Here is a 24776-nt window from a genome sequence, read left to right on the forward strand (position 1 = left end):
TTGCTCTTACACTGAGAAATTATCTTACGGAAAATACATCCACAGTCACAGTTTGTTTTTATGTTTTAATACTTCTCAGTTTTCCTTGGGGAAAAAAATTTGTATTTAGCACCATCAGATGGATTGCAAACTATGTATTTTTTAATACTAATAAAAACAAACTTAAAATTCCAACTTGAAATTTCCATTTGGCAAGAGTATTTTGCACTGCTTGATTTTATTTTGAAATTAAAATTCCATGGTTAAAACAAATCTGTTTACACTCGCTCTATAACAGCAATATGTTTTACAAGAACTGATCCTAATTTTTTTTTCTTCTGAAAATGTGAACTGACAAATTCATTGATTGATGAACTTCACAATATTTGAAGCATGATAACTTGTATTGAGATGGCAACTCTATCATGTTTCATGAGGATCTATAGCAATGGGTTGCATTGCTTCGAGTTTTAAGCAAGAAATTATTAGAGAATAGGAAGAAGCATTTGGAGCTACTCTACACATGAACTCAAGGCACTGTGTCTTGGTAAAACCTCAAAAATACCAATGTGATTTGTATCCTTGGAGACACTATCTGTTTTAGTTAGTTTTTAAAAGTCCTTTTATAAGTCTTTTAATTTCTCTATTCTGTACCTACTTAACCTCAGAATACTGTAGTGGTGTAGGCATTTTGTTGCTCATTAAACTGTAGAACAATAGTATTGAATGACCTTACCAAGATCACATACCAAGTCAGTAGCAGTATAATAAAATTAAACAAGAAAGTTTATATCTTTTAAAAAGCAAAACTTTATGCCTTGACTAATATAAGAAAAAAATCATAACTGCATCTAATTCATTAAGAATGGTACAGAAAATATATTTGTTTCTTTTTTACCTTGTTTTCTTCCATTTTACTGTTTAGCCTGCTTGATTTTTTTATCAAGCTGCTAAATATCATTTAAACTCTAAGTCTTTGGGTTATTTATTTATTTATTCCCTCTGTGGTTTTGCTAAGTGTTACTAGGTCCAATGACAATATTAATATTAAATAATGATAAGGATTATTTATTTTTCTAATGAACATTTGGTAAATCATTAATTATCGAACACTTAAAAGCAAGTTCAGCTATTTAGGCACAGCATGATTCATTAGGTTAAATACAGGTTCACTGGTTGCACTTCTGTGGTGTAGAAAATACTGGGAAAAAGTCCAGATAATCATAATGGTCCTCTGCAGTCCTAAACTCTGATATTATGTGTGTACTTGCATATGAAATCTCATAAGTAAGATTTTACGCTCCAAGTGTGCATTTTTCGGAATGGAAGCCAAGAGCAATTCACAAGTAGCATGAGCAGACCCCAGGGAGGATGTTCTGTTACTCTTGAGCGAATTGCCTTGAGGGAAAACTTTCAAGTTCTATGTAATATTGCTATTCATTTTGTGCTGTTTGTGTTATTAGGGTGCAGAACCTAAAGTTTAATCAGAATCAGCATGGGCTGTGAGCAAAAAAGTAGGAAGATTCCCCAGTGTTTGGTGGTATATTTCAATTTATTAAATGTTAAATTGTGTAAGTGTTTTTAGGTAACTAAGAATGGTGCTACGTTTCATAGACCTTTTGCTTTTCTATTTCTAACTAGAGACAAAACCTTGCAGAAAATCATTAATCAGTCTGAAGAATGGAAGAACTGTTAATGTTTCAGAACTGCGCTACTTCTTAAGGCTTTTTATTTTATAGTACATTTAATATGTACAGTTACAGAAAAACTTGGCAGATTTTCTCATTAAATTAGATGAATAAAATGAGAAACAGACCCATGCCTGTTCCAGCATAGGCTGTCATTGTGACTTTATCTTAACTTCTAGTCTTGTCCTGCCTTTTCTAGGTGAAGATTCCACTTTTGACTGTTAGAAAGTCACCTGCTATCCTTCTTTGAAACTTGGACTACATTTTCTTAAACTTATGCACTACACCTTGGAAGGCAAACTTTGCTTAAATGTCAACATTTTGTTACTCAGATAAGGTGAAGGAGGTGCAATGTAGTCAATCTGATGTCTCAATCAGATGTCAAACTCCTCTTATTGTCTGTAAATTACTTCCAAGAAAAAATGTTCCATACCTCCTAATATAAAGTTAGCAAACTTTGTATTTAACAAATCTGTTTTCTCTATTGATATGTTGCAAAAAAAGTTTTGATTTAATTTCAGTAAAGAAGGAAAATTAATTTTATTAGGCAATTCAATAATATCTTCCCTGCTAATGTGCCATGCTTTAATTAAATGCCAGACATTATCACATCATGTATGTTGAATTAGTGTAGCCCACTCAGAAATCAGGAAATTCAGAAAGTCTAATTTGTTTCTGCATTGTTAACCTCCACTTTGCCCATCCTGTGCTTTTTATTATGAAGATAATTAGAATGCTAAAAATAATTTGCTAATATAATCAGTAGAGTTCAAGAAATGTGTAATTTCTGAAGAAACTGTAGCTTGTCATCTTTTGTCTACTTATTAAGACAAGTTACTCACTGATTTCATGACCTTCATCTTCACACCATCCAATGCCTGTTATTTCTCACTTTCTGTCCCAAAAGAGACTATTTTTTATTTCAGTTGTTAATATCTCTGTGTTACTAGCCTAGATATGGAGGTTGTTTTAGTTAAATCTTAATGATATCCAAGTGACCTCTTTTAAACTTGAAGTTCTGCAGTAGGCTTCTGGGAGAGGGGAAGTGGAGTTCATTAACGTCTAATGTAAGAATCAAACCCATGATTCAACTAGCAGTGAATTAGCCTCTCTAACAGGGTGATTTCAAGGATCTTGGAACAGTGTTGATATGTACTGAAGGCTATACCATACAGCAAATTTTATTAAACACTTTATAGCTCCTTGTATGACTTTGAATATTTTTTTCCAAAGTAAGTTTACAACTTTTTTAGTTGCTAGATAAAAATAATTTTGTTTGTTTGGTATAATTAAATCACATTTAAAGAGAAGCATTACTGCTCTTAATAATCAGATATCTCTTTCTGAAGTAATGAAAATGATTGAGAGGAATGCAAAAATATTTTCGTGCATGTGCATTTGAAGAAATTGATGACACCGAGAAATATTAGGACAAATTCTGTTACGGATTTTGTAGTCTATTTAAATAAGCTAATAAAATATCAATTTCTGTGCTGCAGATGAGTAACATTAAATAGTAATACTGCTCTGGAATTTAATATATTTTCTAGCATATGTTAACTTCAGATATGTATGATATGAACCTTATTAAGAATCTGTTACCCATTTTTAATGTGACTGAGATTATTGTGATTTTTTTGATTTAATCATTTGTGCCATTGGCTTCATTTCAGGAGGAAAAAAGGGAGCACCCCAGAGAATGCTGGGTTGTTCCCTCTGCTGCTTACACTGTGCTAATGAGGTGTCTTCGGGAAGGGGTAAGGCTCTTTCATTGTCCTCAATAGAATTTCTCCACTGTAATAACCCTTTAGGCATTGTGTGAGGATTGTAGCCTGCAGCACTGCAGTACCTTGTCAACCAAGTATTGCTCTTGAATTTAAATAGTCATGATAAGACCATGACCTAAACAGGGGATTAATGCAAAAATGCAGTGTTCTCTGTACATTGAGCATTTATGTATTGGTGCTTGTTTTTTGGAAATGGGATAAATTACTGTTAATGAATGTGGAATTTATTAATACTGTGGCTTTCTTTTGAGAAATGTTCTGACAGTTTGTACTGTTCTCTTGCAATTTGATTTTTATACATCCTTCATAAATCTTGGAGCAAGATTTACTTTCTATTTTGAGGTGGTCGATACACAGTTTTTTAAAACTGCATTGTTATCCTACTGGGTTGTTAGCATTCTTTTGAGGCCAAAAAGTAGTAATTAGGTTTTTTCTCATACATTTGCTATGCTGTATTCTTCATTTTTCTTGGTGATGACTTAGCTGTGATAGAGGAAGGGAAGAAAAACATGCATATAGTTCCAATTTATAAAATGAAAAAGAATTGAGTAGAGGGTTTACATCTATTGTTTGTATGAGACCACTTGACTTTATTTTTGCCCAAGGCAAAGCTCAAGGCAGAAAACATGTCAGAGGTTGCTGGAGGGGGGAAAGCAAGAGAAATAGCTTTTTTCTTCTTTTTCTTTGAGATCTTTATTGCCTACCAATTGTAATTAATAGAGGAAGAGTCAAAATGCATTTTAACATCTTCAAACCTTCAGGTGATCAAGAACATACAACTGTGTTGGTATTGTGGACTATTTCCAGCTCATAATTAGAGTAAGATGTCATTCTAAGACACATTTGTGAGAAGCTATTTAATTATAAATTTAGTAATGGAATACTTGCTATTTCTGAAAATTAATTGTAGAGAAACTAAATCGAGACATCCGTAAGACACTAATTTATTCCTATATAATAAAATGACTTCTTAGTCCTGAAACATGTCAAAATTTTTCTTAATAATTTATCTTGATATATTTTTCTTGAAAAAATCACACAAAATAGAATTACATTTCCCATGCAATAGTTTGAATTAAATTTAATTAAGCACAAATTCAAAGTTATATCTAGACTAACCAAGCACAGATGTGCATTTCTATAGTTTCTGTTTATGAAGATACTCGAGGTTTGCAATTTATATCTTTTGCAATTTCTTTTGCTACTTTCTTCCTCCACTCTTATAGCAATCCTCTTCTTATCTTCCGTAACTTTCACAGCCATCCATCTTTCTTGGAAAATGACATTGTAGCATCTAAAACTAGATAGTTAAAATCATATTACTGTTAGACATCTGTTTGCAACAGATTTTTAAATTATTTTTTTTTAAGGAAAGAATAATCAGATATGAAATAAGTTTTTGTGCCAGATGTTTTAGATGCAGGGGTGGAGAAGGAATGAACCAAGATGGAAAAACAGAGAGAGAAGGATTTTAAAGTATTCAGTTTACTGTGTCACTTTTGCATATTTGTTTCAAAAGTTGTAAGTGTAGGACTACTGAAGTTGATGCATCCAGGACAACAGTATATCAGTCTCTTCAGTCTATCATATTATTTGGTGAGAAAGTAGATCTCACAATCTTTAGCAGCAAAAGTTACATTAAAAAATTTACTTAATGAGTTTTTATGAAAACATCTGTGTGATGTCACCTCCTGACTTAAAATATAAACCCATGTCCTAGAGTGTTTTCCGGGATTCTTTTAAAACATGTTTGAACATGTGAAACTATAGAATACTTTAGGATGGAATGGACCTCTGGAGGTCATCTAATCCAATCTCCTGCTCAAAGCAGGTCGAAATCAGATTGCTCAAGGACATGTCTGTTTGACTCTTGAATGTCTCTGAATGGTGGTCCTAAGTCTCTCTGGTCAATGCCTGGACCAGCCTCATAAGAATAAAGTTTTTTCCTTGTATATGATTGGAGTTTCCTGTGTTGTAACTTGTGGCCATTGCCTTTTGTCCTATGGCTGTGCACCTCTGAGAATATTTGTCTTCAGCTTCTCTTTATCCTTTGATCAGGTAGTTGTAGACAGCAATGAGATGTTCCCTGAACCTTCTTTTTGCAAGGCCGAATGGCGCTCTCAGCCTTTCCTCACATGTCATATGCTACAGCCCTCTGGCCAGCCTGATTCCTTGCTGTGAATGGGACATGACTGGTGCTGTGGGCAAGGGGAGGGCAGTGGCTATTTTATGCCTTGACTTTAGGAAGGCCTTTAATGCACTCTCTCATACTCCCCTTATCACCAAATTGGTGAGATATGGACTCATGAAATGGAAGATAAGGTGGGCAGGAACACTCACTCAGGTGATCAGTAGTGCAAGGTCCCACTGGCAGCCAATAACTTGGAGTGTCCCTCAGAGATCAGTACTGTTAATGTCTTCAGTAATGAACAGAGTGACCGACTGGAGTGTGTTCCTCAGTTGGATAACACCAAATTGGGGGGGGGGAGCAGCATCAATGTGCTGGATGTCAGGGCTGCTAGTCAGGAGGACTATGGCAGACTGGAGGAATGAGCTGACATGAACCTCATGAAGTTCAACAAAAGTGAGAGCAAGGGCTTGCTTCTGGGATGGAGTAGCCCCCCTGTAACAGTAGAAGGTCCCTGGGAAGCAGCTCTGCAGAAAGGGCCTTGGGGGTACCAATGAAAAGTTGAACATCAACCAGCAGTGTGTCTTGGCAGCAAAGAGGGTTACAGCAACACAGGCAGCATTAGCAAGAAATAGCCAGCAGGTTCAGGGAATTGATTCTTCTCCTCTGTTTACCACTAGTGAGACCACATCTGCAGTATTGTGTTCAGTTCTGGGGTCCCCAATACGAGAAAGATCTTGACATTCAAGAGTGAGTTCTTCAGAGTGCTACCAAGATGGTAACTGGAAGAAAAATTGCTAGTGTTCAGAATTGCTTCTTAATTTATTGCCAGATATGTTAAAGAGCTGTTTTCTAGTTACAGTCATATAGTCTTTTTCACAGAGAATAAAGCATAAACTATGGCCACATGTAAGAAAATTAAAATCAAGTGCCTTCCAGCTTTTTGCTTGTAAGGGGAAGAAAATAATAAGAAAAAAAATCAGTTTGGGCCTTTGGAGGTTTTGTGGTCCAGCCTGCTGTCAAAACAGTGTCAGTTTATATTTGCATTCAACATCAAAGTTATATTAGATTGCTCAGGGCTTTATCTACTTGAGCTTTAAGTAAATCCAAGGATGGTTATTCTGTAAACTGTGCCCATTTCAGTGTGAGACCTCTATCACTTTGAGACAGACACTGACCTCCTGAGCCTTTTCTATGTCCTTTGGCCTCACCTTGTTCAGTGGTGAATTTAATTTTCTTTAGTCTTATTTTTGTTACTGATTTGTTACAAATACAAGCCCTTTTTATTGCTTTTTGAACCTCTCCAGATTCCACATCAGTGCTCTGCCTAATACACTGGCTCTAATGCGTTGGTTTTTTGGTTGTGGTTTTTTTGAGTCAACTTTGCATTGCTCTGGTAGCCTGCACAGAGCCACTTTGTCCAGTCAGTGAGTGGCTCGCAAAGTTTGGTGGCTGCTATGCAAGCATGGTAGGGGAGTGTGTGAAGGATAACTTCTCTACCCCCCATCCTGCTGTGAAATAGGAGATAGTAGAAACAGTTAAAATGAACAATCTAGATTTTTTTTAAGGTCTCACTTAAAACTAGAACGAGGTTCTGTGTAAATTTTATTGCTTGCACTAGTGAAGCACTGGATATGAAAATTCTGAAAATATAATCTAAACTTGCCTTCACTGTCTAATGTTCTTTGACTGCAACTGAAGATCTTAGCTGCTATATTTCTTTATTCTACATTTGTAGCCTGTAATCTGATATTTATTCAATAAATTTCCCTGATCTAACAATTTATAACATGTAAGCTTTGCATTCTTACAGTAGTAATTAAGAAATTGTAATTAAATTAAAATTAATTTTTAATTTTTCTACGCTTATTTAAATAAATTTTACATCAGTATGTTTTATGGAATGAATATTTGTGAATATGGTCTTAGTTGTGAAGATAGCAACCTAACTTTTTGTAATAAATTCTGAATTATTACAGTATGTTGAATTAGTAATGCATATGCATTATAAATACATACTTGTAGTTTTTATTGCCAGTTAAGCTTTGTTGGATATAATAAGAAGTCAAGACAATAAAACCAACTGATGTCATTCAGTACTATATTTTATATAGCTTTGAGTTTTATAAGGTAAATTTGCTGTTCTTCACTTTTATTATGAACTACTCTAAAGTGTACTTGGATCTCTGGAGTTTTATACGGTTTGTCATTATCAGAGCAGAATTGCCCTCTGAAACAGAACAGTAGAGCAGGAAGGAGTTTGAAATGTGCGTGTGTCCCTTTTATTTGTCTGTAAAGGAACAAAATGTTCACAAAATGCATAGTGTCCTTTCCACATACCTTCTATGCCTGAAAATCTAACACTGACAAGAAGTGTATGTATAGGTGAAAGGAGTTTTAGGATGGCAAAGTAGAAGATTGGGAAAGTCTTTTATCTGTAGGGGATCACAAGTTCAGATTTCCTGCACTTCAGTGTTGTTAACTAGAAGCTGAGGCAAAGAACAGGTGTGTTCGATGAAGTGTCAAAATAAGGATATTTGGTACACTCATAAATACACAAATAAGCCCAATTTGACATGTTTAGTCTTGGTATAATGTCTGTCAGAACCCATGTAGTAAATATTCCAATATTTATTTATTAATCGTTTCCAACAGTGACACAAAATGCCTGTTCCAGGCATCTGTATTTGTGTCTAGGTTCAACTTGTAAATATTTGTGTACAGTCTCTACGATAGCAGTGTCCTGATTTCTACAGCTAAAGTGCTTAGTTCTTACAGTTCCTGTGCTGTGCAGTCATGAAAGATATTTTCTATTTCAGAAAGGATATTCTTATTTAATATTGAGTACCTAATGCTAATGTGGCTACCCTTTTCCTTTGATCCATTTCACCTAGTTTATTCAAAACTCCTTTGCTAAAGTTACCCATGACTACTTCACCACAAATGTATCATCCTATCTCTTACTTGAATATCCTTAATGACTGCATCTTTTTTTGCTTTTCATTATCACATTTAAGGTTCAACCTAATCTTAACTAAGCAAAATCTCAGCTTTAGTTGCTGCTTTACGTTTGACCCTCTTCACGCTTAACGTTCCAGTCGTTTCTCTCTCCTTTCTGCTTTCACTGTTTTCTCCCTTATATTTGCCCCTGCATTCTTTCTGATCCTGATACTGAACCAGTAATCTTTTCCATATCCAAACTACTCTTTAGTGTCTTCTATAATTTTTCTTGTCTGATTTAGTCTGGATTATGTTGCTTTGACAAGGTCCTTCACATTCAGAAACTGTGTGCAAGCCTGCTTTTAAGTCTGCCTGTGTGAAAGCAGAGAGGAACCATTGATAGCTTTCAGGAGCTTGATATCTGTTCATTTCTGCTTGCAAATGGCATGTAAATATAAGGTATACAATTATATACAATTTTAGTAAAGACTTCATAGAACCTGGAAAAAATCATATATAGGCAATACACTTGCCTAGGGATAAATTTATATACTGTTTAATATATACAGTTTTTTATATATATATATATAGAAAACATATATATATACACACTGTATCTGGCTTTTAGAATGTGCATAATCCTCTCATTTTGAACCATGGCACCTGGAGAGTGTATCTGAATCAGAAATAGCAAATGAGTTTACAAAGGATAATTTTTTTGTCTCTTGGATGTGCAAGGTACTGTATAAACAAGTTTTTTAGTAAGTTAGAGCTTGCCAGTAAGCTGTATAGTATACATTTCCGTCTTTCATATGGACATCTTCCTTTATGAGGAAGCAAGATGTAAGTCTGAGGGTTTTGGCTCTGAACTGATGAGGAATTTTAATAATAAAAGATAACTTAAAAAAATTGTGAATATATAAGGCAGTATGCTTTATAATGTGTATTCTTAACTGGAGCAGTTCCTTAACAGTGAATTTGAAAGCAGAATTTGTAGGAGAGGAGAATAAAATCATAACAATTTTCTCGGAAAGTATAGGACAGCCTATATTATAAAAGTGATAGTCTGAATCATATATATTCTCACTTTTATTTCTTCTTTAGGTATCACTTTTCTAGCTTACTGACAGAATTGCCTATAGTATAAAAGTAATAGTCTGAATCATACACACTGCCACTTCAATTTCTTCTTTAGACATCAGTTTTTTAGTTTACTGACAGAATTGCCTGTAGTATAAAAGTGATGGTCTGAATCATATAAGTTATCACTTTAATTTCTTCTTTAGATATTGATTCTCTAGTTCACTAACAATTTAAAAATTTTTTTCCAAAAAAGGTATTTAAAATTTTTATTTCTATGAGTTCCTTCTCCTCTGTGAAGGGTTTATATTGCAAATTATTACCAAATTAAGATTCAATTCTTATGAATGCTTGGGATGATACAGCTTTACTTCATTAAGTTATGTTTGCAGTTTCTTTTTGTTTTGTCTCTTTATATTAAAGGTGTGTGGAAGTTGATTTAGAATAATGATGGAATACAGTGTTAGTACCTGAATCTTTCAACTTTTCCAATGTTTCTACATCAGTATCATGCATAATATAAAAAGATCATAGAATATGTTAACTTTTAAATGAAATTATGTTCTTTTTAGGTGGTATGTTGCTTAGCATAGTGACTGTATCTTCAGTGACTCCAAAACTTCTAGTGCATTGTTAATTTTTTAACAATCAATAAAAATATCTGGTAGATTTAGTTATTTCAAATAATGAAAGTAGATTCTTTGATGACTTTGATTTGCATTATTTTTTTTTTCACAATTGGAGTAGAAAGACATGATTAAAAGAAGTTCTCTTTTAGCAGTATACATTTATTTATCCTTTTGGTATTTGCTTTCTCACTCAGGGCTCATTTTCACTAAGCATGCATGACTTCAACTGGAAACAGATACATCTGACAGTGTTCAACATGACTGAAAATTAGGAGCTTTATCTATAAGTGCATTTTGTAAAACTAGTTGAAATCTAAACCCAGTGGAAGTAGAGTATGTGCTTGGTTTTGATACAGTTCTTTGCATATATTTAGATTTGATGCAGTTCATGATATGGACAGGGGTTAACTGTTACAGAATCATAGAATGGTTTTGGTGGGAAGGGACATTAAAGATCATCTAGTTCCAACCCCCCTGCCATGGGCAGGGACATCTTCCACTAGTCCAGGTTGCTCAAAGCCCCGTCTAACCTGGCCTTGAACCCTTGCAGAGGAGGGGGCAGACACAGCTTCTCTGGGCAACCTGTGCCAGTCTCACCACTCTCACAGTAAAGAATTTCCTCCTTATGTCTAATCTCAATCTACCCTCTTTCTGTTTAAAACTGTTACCCCTCGTCCTGTCACTACACTCCCTGATAAAGAGTCCCTCCCTATGAAATTGCTTTGCTTCTATCTTGAAGATCCATCTCTGTTCGCTAACATAGCTTATATCCTGGTTAACATGACAAGATGACTCCTTTAGATAAGAAGCCTAATACTGATTTAGGTCAGATCTTTCCTTCCAGAGAGCTAATTAAGCAGAAAATGGTATAAGTTTTCTTGCTTAGACAGTGCTCAGGAATAGATCCCAGAGGAGCTGAGATGGACAATCTTAGGTGGCAGCAAATGGAATTACTCTGACAGCCTCACTGAGTTTTTAGAGTGCTGTGACAATACATGACCTTTTTCTATTAGCCAAAGTAACAGGACTATCTGGCACAGGGCATAACTCATCTGTGGCTGAAAGGAAATAAAGCTCATCTTCAGGACCAAATTTTGTGAAGAGCTGTAATTGCATCTGGAAATTTGTTAACATTTTAATAACTATTATCCTCTGCATAATGATTTATTAATGGGATTGTAGTGCATTTAATAAGTGTTTCTGCCTGCTTAAAGTTGCAGTGGAGTCCCAGTTGGCATTCCTAGCAATCACTTCACATGTAAGAGAGATTTAACTTTACTATTAACTTTTCAATTATGGATTTGATTTTAAATACATATAGTCAGTTTGATAAATCCATGTATTTTTACCTTAACTGTAGCAAAAAAAAGAGACTGACATTCAGAAGTATAATTCACAGGAAAATATTATAAATTAATATTATTTATTAAAAGTTTTGATAAACTTAATTTTGGTAAACATATATGCTTATTTGTGTATTTAGAGCTTTAATAGATCAGAAAGATACAGTATATTGCAGTAATAAAAACTGTAAGAAAAAGAGCAGCCTAAATCTTCTTTGGTTTCATTGCTGTAAATTAGAAGGAAGACCACAGAGATCAGTAGAGTTTTATAAAAGAGTGTAACTGGTTTAGATGGGAATTGGCTTTAGTATTTCTTTTAAGTATTTTGAGTAGAGCTGCAATTCTTTAGCAGAACCGGAAGGATTAGCATGAAAATGATGAATACAGCTTTTTTTTTTTAATAGCATTTTACCAGAGTTTTCGAATATTTCTACATCAGTGTCTGTATTTTAGAATATCTAAGTCAGTAGAAGGAAGAGTGAATATTGAATATATTTTTAATGAAGTATAAGTTCTCCCCTTCTGGAAGGCTTTTGTACTGCTTTCTGAAAGGTTTCATTATCATTGCTCACAGTTGTTGGTGATTCTGATTGTGAAGATAAATGTCAGAAATCCAAAGGTTAGTAGAATAATGTGGACATTAGTTTAAGAAAGAAATCAATTAGATATTATGATGAATTATTTGTGAAGCCAGGCTATGTGGTAGATGACAAATTAAATTGGTTGTCCTTCTTATATTAAAATTCACTATTGCTGAAGTCAAGAATGCCTTTTAAGACATTAGTGAAAGACTTCACTTATTCATAGTTAAAGATTGAGATAAGGTAAGGCAATGCACAGCCAAAAAACCACCAGCAAGGAATTGTCCGTTTCTGTTAAGGTAGAGACTCTGCTTTTTAAATGAAAGCAGAGAAAAAAAAAAAAAGATACTAAAGAAAGGAGATAAGGGGGGGAGAAAAGAGAAAGTAGAGACTCTGCTTTAAGTGATCTGTATTAAGTTAAGCTTTCACTGGGGTCAGTAACAGTTTTCTTGAGAAAGAATTGCTGCCATGTGAAGTTCATGATGTGCTGATGGCTCGTGATTATTCTGATGTGATGGTTTTTATTCCATGGAGACATTGTAGTATGAATAGTATTATGTAGATATTAAAGCTACGTGTACAGTGGATTTCCATAAATGATTCTGCTTATAAAACTATTTGATTAAAAATATGAAGGATTCAAAATCCCTTATGGAAATTTAGGAGTTGATGTAGTAAATGGGACCCAATGGTTTATCTTAAACATTGGTCAGGATTGTCTATTTTGGAAGAGGAAGAGAAGGAAGTTATGGAATAACTTGACTTGCAAGAAGGCTTTTTCTTTATCCCAGGGCTCTTCTGGATAAAGAGGGTTTAATGAACATTTTTTTTTTTCTAATGTTAACTGTGTGTCATGATCTTGCTCTTTGGAGCCTGTTGTAGTGATGAGTGTTGATACACAGACATTCGTAAAGAACTGATCATGGAACACTTCTAATATAACAAAACATTTTCATTTTTTAGTGACTACATTTAATTTGAAGTGGTCATTTGGAGCTGAAAGATTTTGTATTAAATTTTACTTGCATTAAGTTGTCTTTGTAGTAAAGGAGAAAGTGGGGGGAAGTGGATCTGTAAACATAATTTTGTCACAAGATGAGGTTTCCTATGAAATTACTTTGGCGAGTATCAAATAAAATTAAGAAATCCCACTAAGATGATATAAATGGAATAAGACATGGACACAGGAAGTAGCTTAAAAAGAAATCAGGAACTTTAGAGACATTTGCAAATGCGTTTTCCTTTCCTGTCCTCCCTATAGGAAGACCGGGTGGTACACCATTTGGCAGCAAAGATAATTGAAAATGTTTGCACTACTCTCTCTTGTCATGCACAAGGATTTATTACAGGAGAAATTGGACTGCTCTTGTGGTACCTTTTCACACATTCAACAGTAGATTCTTTGAAGATAACTGCTGTTTCGGTAAGGAATTTCCTTTTGTGATATAGAAATGTTTTGGGATTTATTTTGAAAAGCATTCTGAATTGAAACAAACGTTTTTGACCATGTTTTCTATATGTATGATATGTATGTATATTTATATTTCACATTACATTAAAACATATTTACAAATTATCTGAAATTGAAAAGTGCGCATATTACAGTCCAGTGTTTATGAAATACTTGTGATTCATAATTTTCTGAAACATATATTTTCTTATGCTGGTGATCATGAGTTATGATTGAAAAGTGTAATGTTTTAAAGAATCAATTAAATTCTTGCAAAATTGAAATTTCTTTTTTGTATGATATTTTAAATAAAAAGTGTTTATTTTTTTATATCTCAGACTTTCTTAGAAGACATATTTGAAATCATCATGTTCTATAAAATTGTCAGGGATAGCCTTTGCCCTGAATTTGTAAGTTAATATAGGATGATAACAAGACAAACAGAACTATGATATGCAAGCAGAAGGTTTGGAACAGAAAGATTTATAAGATATAAAATACTTAGCAGGGCTGAGAGTGTAGCCATATCTCTTAACAAAACAATAGCCATACCAGTACAGGTAGTATTTTAGAACTGAACAATAAGTTGACTCATTTTAAATGAAGTGTGATAACTGGATGCTCATTTCCTGAGTAGAGCTCAGGCTCACTAATGAGATTACTGTTGGCTTCCAGATAGAAATGATAATTTTGCTGTAGCAGCAGTATGCACTTAGACACATCTAGCATTGAGGTAATAAACCAGAGAGAATTAAAAATATATCTAATCTGTGGCTGAAGACATAAATGGTAGAATAAATATATAATTTTTAAACATATATGTATTTATTAAACATTTACCTTGGTGTGTATTTGTGGCAGAGTCTTGCCTGGGAAATACATACTGGGAAAATGTGTATACCTTTTAGAACACTAAATTTATTTAGTAAAATACATGTTACAGAAGCTTTTGTTCTATGGCTCCTGAAATTCTTTGTAAAAACTTAGTCTTAGAACTTTTATGGGTAGAGGATTTCACTTTCTAAAAATGTGAAATATATGTGTAACCTTTATACAGAGCATTTATAGCTTAAGCCTGCTCGTGAATCTGGCTGGTAGGCTACATTTTCAGAAAGGCTCTTTTTGAGACTTTACTCATTTGTTCTATGAATTTTATGCTTACATCATGACTGTATTTATGGTAAAAGACTGGAGATTACAGTTACGATTTCCTTTACTTACTATTTCAGTGATCCTGCTCAATCCTATCTCCTACCACTACTTTTGCCCTAAGGGATGTTTTGTATCTTGTGCTTTCAGTTCTTGTCGGTTATTAGACTGGGGAGTTGTTATTTGCTTGCTTCTAGATCATATCTGTCTTTCAACTTGTCCTGAAGTTTTCCTTCGGTTTCTCTGCTATCCAGTTGAAGAATTTTGCTTTGGCATTTACCATTCCCTTAACTCCTACACCAGGCTTCTAGAGCTGTTCCGTTTGTAGGGGCCATTTCGATAGTTACACCTGTGTTGTGTGCCACAGTGAGCAGCATATCCCAGAGGAAGTCTATCTGAACTACATTCAGACACTGGACAAAGAAAGATCACCAGAGGAAATGTTAGTGGGCTTTCTTTTAGCCCCTCTTGAAAAGGGTTGTCAGGTTCTTCCTGGACAATATAGCATGCTTGAGTTAGGCAAAAGCTTTTATTTCTGCTCAGTAAGATACAGAAGTTATGCTTCTGATTCTCAAGAATACACTTGTCATCAGTGCAGACTCACTACGGCTTTTTGTAGCAGTGGACTCAGAGGTTAGTATTATCAGTGGCATGTGGTTTTCACATTTTGCCCTTAGATGAGAGCATTCCAGGGACTATGAGAAGAGAGAGTTGTTTGTCCCTGTCTGTTCTCAGCCTCTTTTGAGATCCCGGATCACTTGATTACATAGACTGTAAGGTTGAGATGAACCACTGAGAAATCTTTTCTTTGTCATGATACTTATGCTGTGAGTAGCTAGCCTCTCTTAAGCACTCCTAGAGTTGTCTTTTTTCCCATAGCATCTGATGAGAAGAAAATCTTCAGGCATCTTATCTAGAAGGTAGGAGAAAATATTTAAGAGGAAGCTAAAACCTGAAGAGCTTATTGTAGCCTAGTTTACTTTTTTTTTTCCCCCCTTGTTTTACTTACTAGTCAATGAGGCTTTCTTAATTGCTCAATTCAGTTGAACAGTGCTGGCATTTGTGTGGTCTCTTCCACGTAAGGAGATTGAAAGTATCATAGATTTTGAGTTCCTCACATTCACTCTTCTACATCTTTGGTCTGACTGCTTTGTTTCTTGTTTTTCTGGTCTGGAAATTATTTGTGGAAATTATTGCTATCTGCATAGCCAGTTCCATCTCCTTCTTCCAGACAGATCATTTCATGCAAGTGTGCTTGAGTCTGAATGTGTTCATGGATTTTCCCCTCCACTGTTTTCAGGATTGTGGCCTTTATCAAAAGTCTGAGGTTTAATAATTTCATACTGCATATGAAGTGAGTTGGACAAGGAAGCTTTTAAAGTAGGATACACTGCTTTGTAGTGAAACACTGAAGTGACAAGAGGGGTCGGTGCCTGATATAAATCATAGATATGTATTAATGCTGCCAAGGTATTTGGGTATATAATCTTAACTTCAGAAAAAAAAATGACCAATCAATATTGAAATCTAGCACAGGCAGATCTTTTACCAAGGGAAGTTTATAGAGATTTCAGCGACATACTAATTTTTAAAGTAAAATACTAATGGATTCTCCAGCTATATTGTACTGTACAATTTCTAGGTTCATGAAACTGTTGCTATAGATATGTAGGCATTTTTATTCTGCCTGACCACATGAATTGAGATCATCAGTGTCCTATTGTATTATGCAGTCATTCCTGCCTTGTTCAAATGTATCCCGAAGAATTTATTCTTGACTGACACTTATATTCACATGTAAAAATATATTTCTGTTAAGAAATACCTGTATCAGATCTTTATCTAGAGCTAGCAGGCTGCCTGCAAAGTGCATCAACAGTAAGGCACTATAGAATTTTACTTATGATTATTTAAATCAATAATAAAAATATATCAAGAAGACTCTCTGTCTTCAGTCTCTGGAGTCAAGAAATAACACTTTACCTTATCCTGCCTGTCAGAGGTGGCAAATGGGAACTGTGTCTCAGTATTTTTGCTCACTTTGGAGTCCAACATGCCTCAGGTAAATATCACAGATTTTGCCTGTAGGAAGCCTATATCTTTTTATCATTTTGCTAGACTCGGAGAAGAAATAATTCTGTAAGATGTCAAAGTGACATTCTGACAAGCTCAGCAGCAGGAAGAATATTTTCTTTCCAGTATACTGAAAGTTTTAAAATTGTTTTAAGAAATAATTTAAAATATCATTTCTAAGATACAGCTTTTTCTGCTGGAGGAGGAGTGACAAAACAAACCATGTAAAACTAATTTGAGATAGCTCAACACAATCTTTTGGTGGTTTGGTTGGTTTGTTTGTTTTCCTTAAATAATTGATGCTAAATAGTTTTGTTCAGAGGCTTGGGTATTGCAGATACATTAATGCATTCATTCTCAAACTTGAGAGAATCACGGAGGACATCCTGAAAGGGTGAATGTTATCCAGCCACCATATGGTAAGACCAGAAGCCAGTAAATAGGGCATAGGGCATAGATAGATGATCATAGAATGTCTCAAGTTGGAAGGGACCAGTAAGGATCATGATGCTAGGGTTGGAGCTGCAGGGAGAAAAGGTTCACGTTAAGGCTGTGCAGAGAGCAAGGACAAGCCAGTTCCCGATGAGGCTCTGCCAGTGCCTTACTCCCACTATGTTCATCTCCTCTTCCAAGACAGCTGCTGAGAGATATGGTGTGAGCTCTTCTCATCACTGGTTCCCAATTCTTGTTCCGCCACCTTTTGACCTATCTCCATCAGTTCTCTACAGATACTGGATCTACTGAAGTGATTTAGGATACTTTGTCTTCTGTCCCCCATTAAACTCTACCTTCTGCTTTTCTGCTGAAGTTTTGTTTTCACTTATTACAGCAGAGTGCTCTGAGGCATACAAGCTGATGGGAGTTTAAAGCTTCTCCCCTTGGCTGTTGGTGGTCTGGAGCTTTCCTGCTGTCTCCAAAGCTGTAGTATGATCCTAGAAGACAGCTATGTCTTTCCTACTGGATTTGTCTGGAGATCATCTGATGACCTGTGGCTATGGCCACCCTTGTTTTATGAGGTCAGTAGCAGAGGGCTAAGGCATTGGCAAGTCTGCATATACAACATTAGCACACCAAGTTAGCTCTGAGTTGCTTTGACACACTGTCCCTAGGTCCCAGCAGTTCACTGGTAATATGACCCTCGAGGATATGTTTAGTGAATGTACATATCTTCTGCTCACTTATTTTGAGAATTTAGTCTAGAGGTGAAGGGCTGGATTGCATCCTTGGGGAAACAGAGCTTTCTGTACTAGGAAACTGAGATTGAGTGCCTATGTTTTAAAAGAGGGGGGAAAAAAAAAAAAAAGAAAAATAGAAAGCTGCAAATGGTATGGCTCCTGGACCAGAAAGGACAAGGAAGAACAGGAGCAGAGTAAATGAACAGTGTCAATAAAATGCCTGTTTAAAACCTTTTTTATTTTTAATGTGTTTTGAGTAATGTTTCAAAGGGCACTGGTGAACTTGGCAGTTTCTGAAGTTCTTACATGGAAACCTTTTCTCAGATGATAGTATTCTGAGGATGTAATTGGCTATAGTTTGTCTTAAATGAGACTGTTGAATGCACACCAAATAAGCAGCAATTTCTAAATATAGCTGGTCTGAAGAGAGCAAAGGAGTAGTTATATTGTCTATGTTTCACAAAAGAAAGTCTCCTTCAAAGTTTTTTCTTAAAACCAGTTCAGATTTTCATGTGAATCAAATAATTGACATAATCTATTTTCTTATCCTGACACTACATTCAAGTCAAAGTAAATGAAATTTTAAGTGTCTGAAGAGTCTTGATTTTCTTTATCTGGAGAGAACAAAAGTAGTTACAGTATCTTGAAGGTTGCATTTCCAGAGGTATCAAAATGAAAAGCTGTGCTAACTTGGAGATGAATCCACCCTGGAGGTCATTTGGTAAAGTTTGTTATGAAATAGCTAAGTTTAGTATACACTGAACGGTTTTGTGATCACTTCACTAGAGCATAGTCAGTATCTCCAAATCAACCATTTGGAGAATAGTTTGCATATTTACTATACTGAACACTGTTCCTTGACAAGTATCTAGATCTAATGTAGTATCTAGATCTAAAGATAGTGAATTACGTATCAGATTATGGTCCATGAGCAGAGAAAGAGAAGAAAGATGCCCACCTTTATGGGTGACCAGAATTTCTGTGGTGTGTATTTGTTTTTTCTGCTGCCTGTGCTCCTTCCTATTATGGTGTTATCTGATGCTACCTACGTTCTGTGCTGATAAGACTCAAGCATGGACTGTGCCACTCACCATTATTGTTCTCTAGAGGGAAAGAGTGATGTGACTGTTGGTGTACCAAATATTTCAGTTTCAGCTTTATGGAGTGTATAGCAATATATTTGGAAGAATTCCAGGTCTCTAAAAGGAAGTAGACTTTCTCGTAATACTTGTCATATGAATAAAACTGTATGAATTCTCTGTATTCCTAAACTATTGGAAAAGTTACCACCTGTTTTTATTCTCCGTTATTTTTCTTGAGATAATGATCTCGTTAAGTAATATTTTTTTTCACTTCTCTAGGCTTTATGCAGAATTACTCGTTACTCACCTAATGCTTTCCAGAATGTCATTGAAAAAGTGGGATTAACAGCTGTACTAAGTTCCTTAGCAAATGGAATATGCAAAATTCAACAGTACATGATCACCATGTTTTCAGCAATGTTGTCATGTGGGATTCAGCTACAGAGGCTGATTCAAGAAAAGGTTTGATTTCAGATTAATATTATTCTCTGGCATGGAATTTCACTCATGGAAAGTTAAAATTGCCTTTGGTAGTGTTTTTGTGTTTTCAAAATGCTTAAGTCAGTGACATATCTGAATATCGGAAATGAGGAATGTGTTTATTTTGTATTGTTATTTGCTTAAAATCTAAATAATGAGGTGTATAGTTTTCCTTTCTCTCTCACAGATCTTCAAGAGATGGTAGTAATGGGTATATAAATTGCTACTGCAGCTAGAATTCAATCAATTCAGAAAACTCTAGCCTGACCATAACTGATAGCAGCCCTAAGGAAAAACAATAAGGAATGCATGAGGACAGCTATTTGACATGGCGCTCTTAGACATTTAAAAGAGAAAATAATGAGTTTCCCGAGTGAATTTAAAGCTGTACTTTACGCTCTCCTTAAAGGACCTTAGGCCAATTTGTAAGTGAAATGTCTTGCAGAAATTAGCATTTTAATAACTTAGGGTTTTCTTTTTAGTGTCACTGAATAAAACTACTGGTTCTGATTTATGTCTAATATAAGTTTTAGAAGCAATGATTAAAAGCTTTCTATTTTGATCACCAAATTATTCCATGTTTAGAGAAATAGTGTTTACTTTTTTGGTACTAAGTCTGCACAATTCATAAACAAAAGCAATCCCCTCTGCTTGGAAAGGATAAAAGTCACAAAGAAAATAGGAACTCTAGCTTACATTTTCATCAGATACTCTGATGTAATGTATGCTGTAACCTGACAGTCATCTTTACTCTAACAATCTATTAGGCTTTAGTTGAAAGAGATTAATTTTGTTTCTCTGTGAATTAACAACGGTGTTTACATTAAAAAATAGTCTACTATTTTCCACCCATCTCTTCTCGCGGCCTGAAATCACTCGTTCTCTTCCTAAAAGTTATTTCTGTGCCTCATCAGAATTGCCAGTGTGTTTTTGGAAATGTGTCTCAGCTGGCCTTAAGCTTTCCACAGATTCCACTATAACAACACTAACAGGTGGCAAATTGTCCCATAATGTCGCAGTTTCTGATTGTGCGCATTACTGTGAGTTGGTGGTATATTCAAAAAATATTCACCTCAACGTTCAGTGAAAGAATGCCATGTGTAACAAGCATATGGCTACAGCATGATGTCTTCTGTGAAGAACTGCTTGTTTGTATAGCACTTAAATTTCTAAAAGGACTCCCTTTCTGATACTGCAGTTCTTGTGAACTATTTTAATCAAATATTTGACATTATAAAAATAATAACATATGAAATTCTTCAACTAATTATAGGAATATAGAAAGTATTTTGTTGGCATGCAGTACAGTAATGGCTGGAACTTTAAGGTATCTGCTTAATCATTAATGAACTGTCATAGGTGGTTTGTGAGCAAATGTTGCAGTTTTTCAGATTAGAAAATTGAAATATAGACTAATCTAGACATTCTTTTGTATATTGCAGACTACTGATAGAAGTGGAAATAGTACCCAATGATGTAACTGAAAAAACATTGCACTTTTTAAAAATTGGTAAAGAGGGTCTAGTTCTACTGCATGTACCTGCATTTGTTGACTGTATCTGCCTTATGGCTCAGATAAATCTGTATCTCTGTTTTGCTCAAATTAGATTGTAGGGTTTTGGAAGCAGAAACTAGATTTTTATTTCTCCTGAATAGGATCTAAAAATATCATCCTGCTCCTGAATTGAACTGCCAGGTACTATCACATTACATGGAGCAGTAATATTTTATTGCTGAAAACTGAATTTAATAATCCATGTATTTTTCAATATTCTCTGAGCATGACACACAAGTCCACCTTATTGAGAGAAGGAAAAAGAAAAAAGTGGATACTGATGGTCTACAAAGTATTTTGCCTTCAGTAGAATTCTTGTATGCTATAGCTTAAGAGGCAGAAGGACCTCAGTGTTATACAGAAGGTAGTAAAAAGGTTATGAATATCTTTTTAATGAACTGCAAACCAACATATTAGAAGATGCTTAAAAGTTCTAAATTTAAGATGGAGATCATTTAGCTTTGTGTATGTTATCAGGAAACTCCCTTAGCTTACAAGACTTAAGGCTCCCCTTGTTTTCTACTTCCTTCAAGAACAGCGATAAAAAGAGTTACAAAATAAAAGCCAGAAGACAAAGGGGAAATGCAGTGTAAATCTTCAGAGAACTACAATAGCTAAAAGGGACTGCGTTTTGCCCCTTCTGATACAGAGCCTTTCTATTTTGGTTTCTTGTCTTGGAAACAAAAAAGCTGAAACAATGTTTTTAAAATAAAGTGTGGAAAAAGAACTCAAACTCAAAAACCTTTGACACACCGTAGCAGTAGATAAAAAACCCCATTGCAAATTACTTTCATCTAGTTATCTGTATTCACCTTTGAATGAGTAAAACCGAGCAACATAACATTTTGAATGCAGTTATGTTCTTCCAGAGGTCTATGGGGGCTGTTTGTTATTTATTTGTTTTTTTTTCTCAAGTACTAATAAGTAAAATTATTCAAATAGTTACAGCAATATGTTGTAATGACTGCGTGATTTCTTTGTGTCCCTGCACCTTTGGCCATAGTCTCTTTTTATCTTGGTTGTATCCAATTATGGCACTGAAAAAATCATTATAAGTCTGTTATAAATGTTGTCCTCGTATCTCAGTTACTTTTTTCAATTTTTTGCCTTTTACCAGAATGTGGATAAGTAGCTACTTCTGATGTTGATGGTTTTGTCAATATCAGTATGAATTAATAAAAAGATATAAATGCCTTTTACAAAATTTTTGTAACTCTTGTAATGTGGAGGCATTTGCAATGCATAGGAAGGGAATTTGAAAATACACAGTACAACAAAAGATTGCTATTGCAACTTGAGTTCTTGTATAGTGAAAGTGGTCTAACTGTTTTCCCCTTGTGTAGCCAATTTGAAAACATCATTGCTTTTTGTGATTTGTTTTCAACTTGCTTTGCAGTATTACTAAGAGTATCTAATATAAAATCACAATCTTGTTGCAGTTGACAGTGCGTTCACTTGCAAGGAAAAGAGTGTCCTTACCCTGCAGAGTCTCCATGGATACATCAAACAGTTGCAGGGAAGGGAAGAACAATATAACAGTGAAACAATTAATAATTAATGTATTAGATGGTATTTCAGCAATTTTTGGCTTTTCTGATGTAGTGAGTTCTGCAGGTCAGCAAAGACGTGCTTCAGATTTTCTTTGGATAAACTCTTGCTGTTTTGTAGTCCTCAGACCAGCCAGAAAGGCAAATTCCAAAATGTCACATTTATTTCTTAAACCAGATTATTACACCCTTCCCAGATAAATCCGATGTAACTGATTTTAATTGGCAACGTTGTCTTAACCCATGGCAACCCCTCCATGTAGCATTGAAATATTCTTGCTCTCCAGAGCATGAGGACTAAAAGTAGTCAGACGTGCTTTGGCTTGTAGTTGCACGTATCTTTCTCATGGTGTCCCTGTGCTTGGTCTGTCAAGGCCATTTATGTTGGCAGACAGTGTTGCATTATATATACTCTTTCACTAAGTCTGAGTCTTAATGTAAAACCTTTTTTTGGTTGTTTGGAGTAATCTCCTAAAAAACCAAACAACCAAAACACCACAAAATGCCACTTTAGTAAAATTTCAACCTTTGTTTTTGGTAGATTGTAATTTAAGAACTTTACTGCTGCAGGTTCATACTGGACGAGCTACAAGTCATGCTCCATGAGCTGTTGTAGTGTTTAAAGCAGTAACACAGTTTATGCTTATTAACCACAAGATTGAGGACCTCTTCTGTGTATGAAGTAAATTACAGAAATACAACAAAACAGTTCTAGAATAATTAATAACAGTTTGTTTTTCTGGGATTTCTGTAGTTACTGTCTATGCTGACTGCTTTTGAAGACAGTGTTAAAACAGTATCAGAGTAAAATCTGATGGTTTGTTGGTCAATTTTTACATTCCTTTTTCCAGTTTCTCTAAAGAGGTATACTTAATTGTTGTAAAGGCTGTCTCTAACAAATTATATTCAGTGTTGATTTTCAGGTTTATGGCAGTGAAGTTGCCGTTCTTTTATTCTGCCAGCAAAAGAGGGAATTTAAGTAATACCTGGTATGTTAAATGTGTGTCACACAGCAGATTTTAAACTTTGCACACAATATGCAGGCATACACTACACAGCTCTATTCTGTAGTGTTACTCCCTTGAGAATCCAGCTCAAATGTTTGAAGGTAGTTTCTGTTAGTGAGGCTATTTGTGCTCAGTCTAATTTTTGGTTAGAGCCATGGACTCAGCTTGTGAATTCTGTCTCAGGTTTTAATTCTGTGATTTTTTTTTTTGTTTGTTTGTTTTTGAGAGAGATTTGAATTAGGGTTTTCAGAACGAGGCATTCTGATAGCCCAGTTTCATAGAAGAGTACAGATGAGTAACAGATATTTTTATTCCTCAGAGGTAGAGGATACTCCATTTGTGTGTCTGATTGTTTGTTGGGGTTTTTTTAATCCTCATCTTATGCTTTTAATACCTCAGTATACCTTCATACTCATAATACCTAATTCTGTTATTCATAATGTGAGAGCTCTTTTTTCCTTCTACTGATTCTCAGCTTTATTCCCTTGGAAGCTGAGGTAGTACACATGAATCTCACGTCTTTCCATGTGTCAGGCCACATTCCAGAAACTAGAGAAAAAAATCCTTTCAGTATACAAGGCAAAATAAAAAGAGAGAGAGGGAGGAAAAAGAAGTGAGCTGTGATTTCAGAATCCAGTCAGCTATTTTTAAATTTCTGAAGGGAAACACTTTGTGGTTATTCTTTATTTCTCACTATCCTTGTTAAGATCTTAAAAATATTATTTCATTTGGATTTACAGGAAGGAAGGAGTTAGCAAGGATCTTAGCTTCTTATAAATTGAATTGATCATAGGAATGGAGAATGGTCAGTGGATTAGGAAACTCATGGCCCTTACTGCTTGCAGTTTATCCTTCTTTCTTTCTTTCTTTCCAAGTCCTAATTTGGGTTGTTCCCAAGGTGTTGAAAAGGTGTTCTTCACTTTATAAACCCAAAATAAAATTAAATAAGAACAATCAGAGAAAGTAGAAACAGTTTTGCCATCTATTTTGGAGCATCTGTTGTATGATTTAGGATTGTAGACATGATTGTATCCAACAAAGGTGTTGTTTTTATTCTTCCTGCATATATGGGAATTAATAGGTAGACATCTAATCATATTTGT

At 34.9% G+C, this 24776-nt stretch overlaps 1 protein-coding gene across 6 annotated transcripts in view; it reads left to right on the top strand.

The window, feature by feature from the left end:
- Positions 1-24776, top strand: part of ULK4 (unc-51 like kinase 4) — a 249154-nt gene that overhangs the window by 44706 nt on the left and 179672 nt on the right. For all 6 annotated transcript variants that reach the window (XM_074898136.1, XM_074898138.1, XM_074898133.1 and 3 more), the window contains exons 18-20: positions 3341-3424; positions 13417-13578; positions 19364-19546. In XM_074898136.1, the coding sequence (XP_074754237.1) occupies positions 3341-3424; positions 13417-13578; positions 19364-19546 (429 nt within the window). The remainder of the gene's footprint in view (positions 1-3340; positions 3425-13416; positions 13579-19363; positions 19547-24776) is intronic.

Source organism: Athene noctua, chromosome 2 (assembly GCF_965140245.1).
Source record: "Athene noctua chromosome 2, bAthNoc1.hap1.1, whole genome shotgun sequence".
In the NCBI taxonomy this organism is placed as follows: Eukaryota; Metazoa; Chordata; class Aves; order Strigiformes; family Strigidae; genus Athene; species Athene noctua.